At 36.1% G+C, this 9,287-nt stretch overlaps 1 protein-coding gene across 1 annotated transcript; it reads left to right on the forward strand.

Annotated features, from left to right (window-relative positions):
• The first annotated feature begins 2,814 nt into the window (after positions 1-2,814).
• LOC131642596 (PHD finger protein At1g33420-like) lies at positions 2,815-8,878 on the forward strand. The gene is made up of 5 exons (XM_058912831.1): positions 2,815-3,575; positions 4,621-4,747; positions 5,833-6,048; positions 6,422-7,036; positions 7,848-8,878. The coding sequence occupies exons 1-5, from the start codon at positions 3,239-3,241 to the stop codon at positions 8,677-8,679; spliced, it is 2,127 nt and encodes a 708-aa protein (XP_058768814.1). The 5' UTR covers positions 2,815-3,238; the 3' UTR covers positions 8,680-8,878.
• Positions 8,879-9,287: the final 409 nt, after the last annotated feature.

Raw genomic sequence — 9,287 nt, forward strand, 5'->3', positions numbered from 1 at the left:
ATTGGATTCATGTGTATGCTAATGCAATGTGGTTATTAGCATTTGGATTGATGATAGGTCGTTGTATCAAAATACTTGTATTTTGACTCTTGAAAACTGTTGAAGACTTGATTATTTTCCTTAATGGTTTCAAACTATTTGAGTGGAGTAGGTATAGCGAAGCCGGTTGCCAAACCACTATATATCTCTATGTACTTTCTTCCTTCCCTATCTCTCTTTAATTTTTGTTGTTTAGCATGTAAAAGTTAAATCATATCATAATTTGTATATCATTTAGGTTAGATCATGCTTGTCGTGATTTATCGTATACGCATAAGTCTATGTTGCATCGAACTTATTAAATCATGCTTAAGTTGACTGTGTTAAACAAAATGCCTAAGTTGAGATGTTAAATTGTTTAATTAAGCAACTTGAATTGTCCTAGTTAACATAAGTTATTGTTTGATCATTCTCTTAATGATAATATTGAAATACATTGGTTAGAATCCATAATAATAAGATTATATGCTTCCACCTTATGTTGTCTTAGCTTCCGCTCACCAAACTCTAATTTTCAAAATGAAAGTTTTCAAATAGTTTTTAAAAGAGGATCGCTCTATTCAACCTTTTTTCTAGACCTTTTTCAGACTTATATTCCCAATTAATAGTTTATATTTTGGCGGGCCAAATGCCTCTTGCCTCATTGAATAAGAAATAGTAAATGACTAACTATAATAATATCTCAGGTTAACTGAGTTCCACATTTTAGGGATGAGTCTGCCATCAAGCTCTTCAAATTTGTAGGCACCATGAGGTAATTTCTGACACATGCGATATGAGCCTTCCCACTTAGATTGTAGTTTTCATAAGCGAGCTCGTATGACCACCTTCTTGAGCCCGAGGCTGCCCTCTTGTATTTGTCTTAGGAGCACTTTAGAGTTGTATCTTCTTCCATCCCTCTGTTGGGAGACTTCAATACAGTTGATTTCTTTTGTTTCAATATAAAGGGAGACTCGGGTTTCTTGTATGAAGGTTCAGTTACGTCTTTATTTTTTGGTGTTGGCAAGCTTTGAGAGGATATATGCTTGAGAATTTTGTTCCCTAGGAATATATGTTTTCTCAAAAAAATTTAAACGTTCAGATAATTCACGTACCTTTTTTAGATATTTGATCAGTTTGCCCTCATTCGCCTGATACTTCCCACCTACCTAATTCGCTATCAATTGCTAGTAGCTTATAGCCTTGAGGCTTGAAGCGCCCATTTTTATGGGGAGACTCATGCCGATATTGAGGGCCCAAGATGATGTAGTATGGTGATGAAGCATTTACTATGAGGTATCTGACCTTGACTATCTTCGCGTTATCATTTAGCTCGAATACCGTTTTGAGAGTTATACGGCCATTTTCCTATACCTGCTCTACATAAGATATAGATCAAGGAGCCTTGAAACATTTGGATGGCATAAGAATCAAGTCAGAGTCTCTCAAATGTTCCCATAACAAGAGATCCGTCGAGCTTCTAGGATCAATCACTACTTGTTTTACGTCTGAATCATCGTATTGCATAGTGAAGAAGACCATGATGTTATTGTTATAATGAATGATGTTGACGACATCTTTACTAAAAAAGTGCTTTTGGACCTTTTTCCAAGTTTACTTCAGGGCTGGAGGGTACGTTGCTCGCCGTCAGAACCTGTCGGGCATACTTACGACAGGAAGAACTAGTTTCTCCATCTCCATCAAACTCTTCAGCTACGGTGTTAACAACCAGTAGGTGTAGCGGAGCCTCGGTCTGCACCATGTTAATAAAGGTGACTAAGGCGGTTGATGAATGAGAATGGGTGTGGTACAGGTCAATTTTACTAGGCTCGCGGTGGGCGTCTACTTGTACTTGCTAAAAAGTACAACGAGAGACAATCCCAAACGGTATAGGGTTGTCTAAGGGTTTAGGTTATTTGACTGTACTTAAGGGTAGCTCACGTAGTGTTGTGAGAATTTTGTATATGGTTTTCTCGAAAGTGATTGGAGATCCCTTCCTCATTTTGGGCTTAGAGAGCCATGAAGAGTTTTACCCTAGCCACCCATTAGAAACGTGGAGCAGAGAGAACTTGTTCTTTTCTTGAATCATGGGATGATGATTTTTTGTTGACTGACTTCTTCAGCCAACTACTCCAGGAACACGTCACCAACCATATTTATTAATCTGATGGGTGATGAAGCCAATCCAAATGGCCCAAACTCAATTTGTATGACTCATGAAACATTCTAACAACGAGTGTCCTTGCTTCGGGCGACTTATGGCGTTGTCCAGATGATCATGCAACGCCAATGTGCTTGACTTGTTTTAATTTCTTATGGACTATCTTTTTTTAGCCTAGCCTCGTAAGATTATTGTAATAAAATAATGAAGATATTGTTGTGATTGTTCACGGAAGTTTTTATTTTTTTTAACTTAAGTGATTAATATCTTATTAATTATAAGTTAATATTTTAAAAATTTAAATCATCAACTTTTAACAACAATTTAATGTTAAATATATATTTTTAAATGTGAAGAAATATATTTCAAAATTTAATCTAACATAAAATGCACTAAGCTACATGTCACATTACAACTTGTCACATTAGCCTTATTTAAGGTAATAGATCTAATTAAAGACCAAAATAAAAAAATATAAAAAAATAGATATAATTCTTAAAATTGAAAAGTTAAGAACAAAAATTTCATATTGAAAAATATCAGATCTAAATACAACTGTCAAAAACAAATTAAAATGGGCAGTTAAAGAAAAAATCAAAAGCATTTTCAAACCATAAACCTTTTCCATAAAAAAGAAGCCTGGTCTAATTTTCCTTGCCATTTATGGCGGTAAACTCGCTTAACGGCTAAGACTCTCGATCCTCGAAATTCTCTCTTCTCTCCTCTATTTTTTTCCCAACTCACTTACTCACTCTCCTTTTTCTCCTCAAAATTCCCAGAAAGAATATTTCCTCTTTTTTTTTTAATCACTTTCTTTCTAAATTATTACAATATTAAATTTCTATCTATATATACATATTTCAAAATATTGATTCAGATTAATCTAACGACGACCATCAAATCTCATAAACCAAACCGAATAACGGAACCTAACCCTAATTTATCTCTTCGTCGTCGTTGTTTTTCTTCCATCAGATCCATAACTTTACAACCCTCTCCTTCCAGATCTCGTCTCACGCGCCTTCAACACTGGACCACGCGCCTGTAACCGCCTCTATCATGGTCGTTAGCGGAGCCAAGTCCCTGAAGCGCGTGAAGAAGAGAGTCACCGCCGATCACCACGATTTTTTTACGTTCCCTTCACCATCCCTCGCCGCCTCGGAAAGCTTCTACATCGGTCCATTCCGCTCCAACATCCGTTCGTTTCTGACGAAGTACGCGCTTCTCCCGCCACCGTCGGCGCTGTTCCCGCACCTTCTGACGTGGCAGATCCTCTTCCGTGTAGGTGAGATCACCGAAGGCTCTGAATCTGGACCGGCGGTGGTGTGCCTCGACGTTGTGGAAGAGGACGTGGCCAGATCTAGATCCGTTTACTGCGATCAGTGCCGAGTTTTCGGTGAGTTGACTCGCCAGTTATTGACTCGGTTCGGTTTTACGTGAATCACTTTGGTTTCATCGGTTTTTTACCGGTTTCTAACCGGTTGCCGGTTCACCTACTTTTTTAAAACAATAAACCAACTACTCATTGCTATAATATGAGAAAGTATGCGTTATCCATACTCATTATAATAATAATTTTGAATGATAATCATCAATGTTATGATGTGTTTAGTTTTAATAACCTCTTAATCGAGTACTAATAATATAAATTTAATGAATTAGTAAGTTTAAATTAAATGTGATAAATTAGTGAACTGCGAGTTATTGGCGATGTACGGTGACGATTAGATTGAGAGATAATTGGATTTTAGAAAAAGAGGATAAAATGGGATTTCGGTGGGTGGGTGGGTGGTGGGTCCTCTAACAAGTGAGACACGTGGAAGAGTAACTGAGTGCCACGTATTCATATTTTGAAAATTTTGTTCGGTATGTTTTTTTGTTGTCTATGTTGCGTGACAGGTATGATTATTGTGTTGTTGTCGTTATTATTGTGCTAAAAAAAATGTTATTGTTGTGTGTCCAACTTTTCTTTCTCTATTTGGATTTGGATTTTGCTTAGTCAGCACTGTCGTGTTTCGCACGATATTGACCACTAAATCCTCTTTGTTGTTATTAATTATTAATAAATTATTAGTTAATAATTATTATTTATTAATTAATTGGCTAATTGTCTGATTGAATTTTATTCGTTAATTGTTTCCATTTTAGAATTCTTTTACTTTGCTTAATTTTTTTATTGCATTATTACGATTCTTGTTTTGAAACATTCATATTTTCTTGTTCACATTGAAACATAGTGTATCAAAAGACAGCTTCGATTTATTTATAGATAAATAAAAACAGTTTTGCTGACTAAATATATTTAAAATGAACAAGAATTGAATTTATTTTTACTTAATATAAGTAATTCAAAAAATTTCATACTTTTTTCCTTGGCAGTTTCCTTTTTATTTAATTTATTTTATTATTTTATTATTCTAAACTTTTTTTAAATCTTAAAGGTTGGAGCGGCAACCCAGTGTGCGGGAAACGCTACCATTTTATAATCAAAGCTGATGGGGGATCAATTGGTGGATACCACAAACCGTGTATGTGTTGTGGAGACAGTTTGCATTTGTCAGAATCCAAGTGAGTAATTCTTCTGCCACAAGCAGGATTTTTCTCCATTTCATGGAATTGTCAGCTGTTAGATTTTCTTTTTTATTGATTGTTACTTTGTTTTATCCATCTCCAAAGCGAGATCATAAAGGGGTGATAAATTATACAGCCAACTACCCCTCAATAGGGATGTAATTTTATACGAATAGGGAGCTAAGTTCAACATTAATATTTATCTTTGAAATGAGGTCAAGGTTGCAATTAATTAATATTTTGTTGATGAAATATAAGAATGAGAGGTTTATTATGGGAGCTTATTTAGTAAAAAAGAATTAGGGGTATTGGATTGGAGAAATGTGCTGCTTATTGGGAGATTAAGTTTGAAAAGGCATTATATGTTCTGATATGATACCCACTTAAAAAATCCTGATAAAGAACCAGGATTGATGTTGCCCTTATCATGAGCTTTTCTTGCCCAGCCTAAGTACACTGTTGATGATGCTCTTATCATGAGCGCTTAATACCCAACCTAAATATTAGAATAGGTTGCTGCTGTTTTCTTTCTTCTGTAGTCATTTATTATTACCAATTCACTTACTGTGTCCTTAACTGTAGATTCTAATATTGGAAACCCAATTCCCAAAATTAGTCATTCCTCGTTTTCAAAGCTAATATGGCTGATTACTGAAATGAAATGTTTGTTAGTCTGGGGATGAGAAAACTCACCTAACCAACAATATTTCTGAATGCCTCCTCACTCTCCCCTCTTTCTCCCCATGAATGCACTTTATATTCTAACTAATTGGCCTCCTCGACAATGACATATTCAGCCCCTCTATTGGGCTAAGGCCCAGATCCAGTATCCTATCAGGCTATCACTCTCCCCCTCTCCCCGTTTATTCAATTTACTGCAAGTGATGTAGTTATTTAGATTGAAATTTCTCCTCATGCTACAAGAGAGGGTAATATCCTTTTGTTTTTATCAATGCATGTCTGGATACCTTACATATTTTGCAAATAAAAAAAAACCAAGAATAATCAAAATGATATTAGAAATAGCGTAGGTTGGATGCAGTACCTGATTTTACATTTTGGTTGATCTGTTATATCTTCAGGTGTAAGTCATGCAATCATGTAACAACCAGTGATGATGTTGAAGAATGGGTATACCACCAACTAGAGAATACAAGTCATCTTTTACATGGTGTAGTCCATGCAAATGGTTATGGGCACCTTCTCCGGGTTAATGGCAGAGAAGGGGGGTCTAGATTTCTTTCTGGTTGCCATATTATGGATTTCTGGGATCGCCTATGCAAGACACTTGGAGTTAGGTTAGGATTCTTGATTGCAGCTACTAGTCAGTAACTGCTATTTTTTCTGACCTAGTACTTCTGTTTAGTAGTGGAGTAATTTCTGACCTAATACTTTTAGTATGAAATTTTTCAAGTTTATGATGCCTGTCACTAACTTGCAGTGACATAGGAAAGATTGATCTAGAAGTTTTTCTTAAAAACTAATGATCGTTCGAATTAAACATGATATCATATATTCAATATATTGGACACTTAGGTTTCGAGTATGTTGAAATGAAGCATATCAACATTCTTGAAATGGGTGAACATTGCTTAGGTTTTTTCTACTTGTGTTATAAGTATATGGCTTTGAGTTAAACTCTTCTGTTTGTTTGCATTTGAACATTGGCAGAAAAGTTAGTGTGATGGATGTTTCAAAGAAATACGGGCTAGAGTATCGCTTGCTCCATGCCATTATGAAGAGACATCCGTGGTATGGTGAGTGGGGATATAATTTTGGCTCTGGTAGCTATTGTCTCACGAAGGAAGCATATAAGTCTGCTGTTGACAACCTATCCAATCTACCCCTGTCCATCTTTCTCTCCCATGAGCAAAAGCCCCACTCACGTGTGCAGGATATGATCTTGTATTACCAGTCTTTGTCAGAGCATGAGCTTGTAAATATGAGGGACCTATTTTGTTTTTTGATGGGTTTGATGCACAGTGCTCGCAAGAATGCCTCTAAGTCTGATGACGTAACCTGCAAGAAGCGTCGGTTTGATGCTTCTGGATTATCAAGTTCTTGGGGGAAGAGTGACATTGAACGTGTGGAGGATGCCATGCTCAGAGTGCTGCGCGCAGTATCTGGGTCTAATTGGGTGAGCCGCCGTGCTCTTAGGGGTGCTGTTTGCAAGGTGGCGTCTCCAGAGCTTCTTGATTATTGCCTTGCTGAACTGGGAGGGAAAGTGGTGTATGGTGGCACTGTTAACAGCAGACGCAATCCTGAAACTGGAGTTGATGAATTCAGGTTAGTCTTCGATTTGTATGCTGTGTTTTATCTTCTATCCCTTTCAGTATGACTGTCTTAAAGGATGTCATACGAGCTGGCTCAGAATGAAGCCCGTGATATAAATGCAATCTGTCAGTTTGTATGGTTTTGATAAGTTATTTAGCTATCAGTTACATTGCTCAGCTTTACACTTTTCAATCCATTTGCTGATATTATAAATTGATTTTAATATGATCAATAAATTTTTACATTTAATGGTAAAATAAAAAACAAAATAAGGGTTATGTCTATATCCTTATCCTGTTCGATGGACAGTACTCGCACTGTCTCAAGTAGTTGTATGTATGTCTATATCCTTATCCTATTCGGCTCTATCTAATCTAGGCCAAACTACCCTTAAGAATAAGGCTTTATGTACTACTTATAATGTGGTCACTTTCTTGATTTTCAAATAGAAATTATTTTAGTTGTATAATTTTTTTGAAATTCGATAATGAATTTAACTTTCATATATTTTGTGTGCCTTAATTTTCTGAAATTAAATTAAAATATAGGTAAAGGAAATGGGTTGAAGATTGAGATGACAAGTTCAGAGCCTACAATTCAGCTTTTACATGTCATACGATAGGATTTAATAGATAATTGATGTATGCATGATTTAATAGATAATTGATGTATGCCCTGAAATAGTGGATATTCTTCTCAAAACACTGTTATGTCTTAGTGTTATTTGGAAAATTCTCTTCCTGGTGCTTTTAATTCTTTGGAATGTGAATATCCTTATGTCATTTAAATCAGTTCTGATATTATTGTGTTCTATTTGTTTCAGAATTGATGCGACAAGCTTCGATGGGTTTATGGCCAACAGTAATTCTTCAGGCTCAAAGTGTCCATCTGAAGAGAATCTCCTGCAATGCTTGAGATATTTATACGAGTCTTTGCTTCATCCTCGGATGATGCTAAACTATGTCGAAGAAGATACTAAAACGCTTGCAATGAGCTCAGCTCAGAAACTTCTTGACTGCAAGCAATTAATAAAAGATTATTGTACTGAGATGTTGCCAGTGTCAGATTTGTATAAAATACGCATCTCATGTCAGGTTGAGCTAGTTGATCAATCTGAAGATTCCGCAGCTAGAACTCCTCCTGAAATAATTGTGCTGCCCACAAATGCGACAGTATCTGACCTTAAGATTGAAGCGGCAAATGTATTTCAAGACGTATATCTAATGTTTAGAAGATTTCAAGTTGATGAACTACTTGGCTACAGAGGTGTGGACGATTCCACCCAAGTCAAGCACTTATTAAAACCAAATGAAGTGGTTTGTATCCGAGGAAGATGCTCCGGGAAGAATGGGGTGAGCAAGTTTCGAATGGAACGGGGACTTGAGAGGTGGACTGTGGAGTGCAGCTGTGGTGCTAAGGACGATGATGGAGAGAGAATGATGGCTTGTGATACATGTGGAGTGTGGCGGCACACCAGGTGTTCTGGCATTCCTGATATTGCACCTGTTCCAGCACGTTTTGTTTGCCAGAGATGCCAAAATTGCGACTCAAAGCCTATATCTGGTAGGCACTTAAAAGATGAGACTGTGACTAGTGTTAGTACCCCTAGAAGTAGTTTCTTTGGCAATGGTGTGCCAGTGCTTTCTGATCGTTAGGGCATTGATTAGATGTGTTGTATATAAGGCTTTAATTTTCTTTTATTTTGCTCTGGCCTGAAAGAACCTGTAGATAAAATATAGGCATTGGTGGGACATGTCATGTCTTGTTCATCTTTCAGGTTCTGCTTTCGTTTGTTTATTTTGTATATACAACAGGTGGAGGGAAGAAAAAAAATCTAACTTAAATTGCTTATAATAGTAACTTATCCAGTGCTGTATTTGAGCAACATATCTGTGATACAATTGGATATGATCTTTGTGATAGATCAAATATGTCCCTTAAGAAAATAACATAGAGTAGAAAAATGGCTTAGGTTAGCAAGTTCTTTTTTTTTTTTTTTACCATATATAGATTCATAATTATAAGAAACTAGTCAATGGGTTCTTAGATCCACTGAGTTGTGATTTTATAGTTACTGCTAGAGCTGATTTTATTGATCTAAATGAACTAGTTATAACTAGAGTTTTTTTTTTTTTTTTTTTGTATAGATGAATAATGGAAATGAAAATTAGTCGTGACAGTTAGAAAACAAATACATCTTCGGATTCATTTTTTAAAGTTATTTCTTAGATCAATTTGGAGAGGCATATCTATTAAGTTAAAA

Source organism: Vicia villosa, unplaced genomic scaffold (assembly GCF_029867415.1).
Source record: "Vicia villosa cultivar HV-30 ecotype Madison, WI unplaced genomic scaffold, Vvil1.0 ctg.005390F_1_1, whole genome shotgun sequence".
Lineage (NCBI taxonomy): Eukaryota > Viridiplantae > Streptophyta > Magnoliopsida > Fabales > Fabaceae > Vicia > Vicia villosa.

Coding starts and splice junctions, on each gene's coding strand:
- LOC131642596 (XM_058912831.1), top strand. CDS start 3,239: ATGGTCGTTAGCGGAGCCAAGTCCCTGAAGCGCGTGAAGAAGAGAGTC. Junction 3,576..4,620: donor CGATCAGTGCCGAGTTTTCG/GTGAGTTGACTC, acceptor TAAATCTTAAAG/GTTGGAGCGGCAACCCAGTG. Junction 7,037..7,847: donor ACTGGAGTTGATGAATTCAG/GTTAGTCTTCGA, acceptor TATTTGTTTCAG/AATTGATGCGACAAGCTTCG.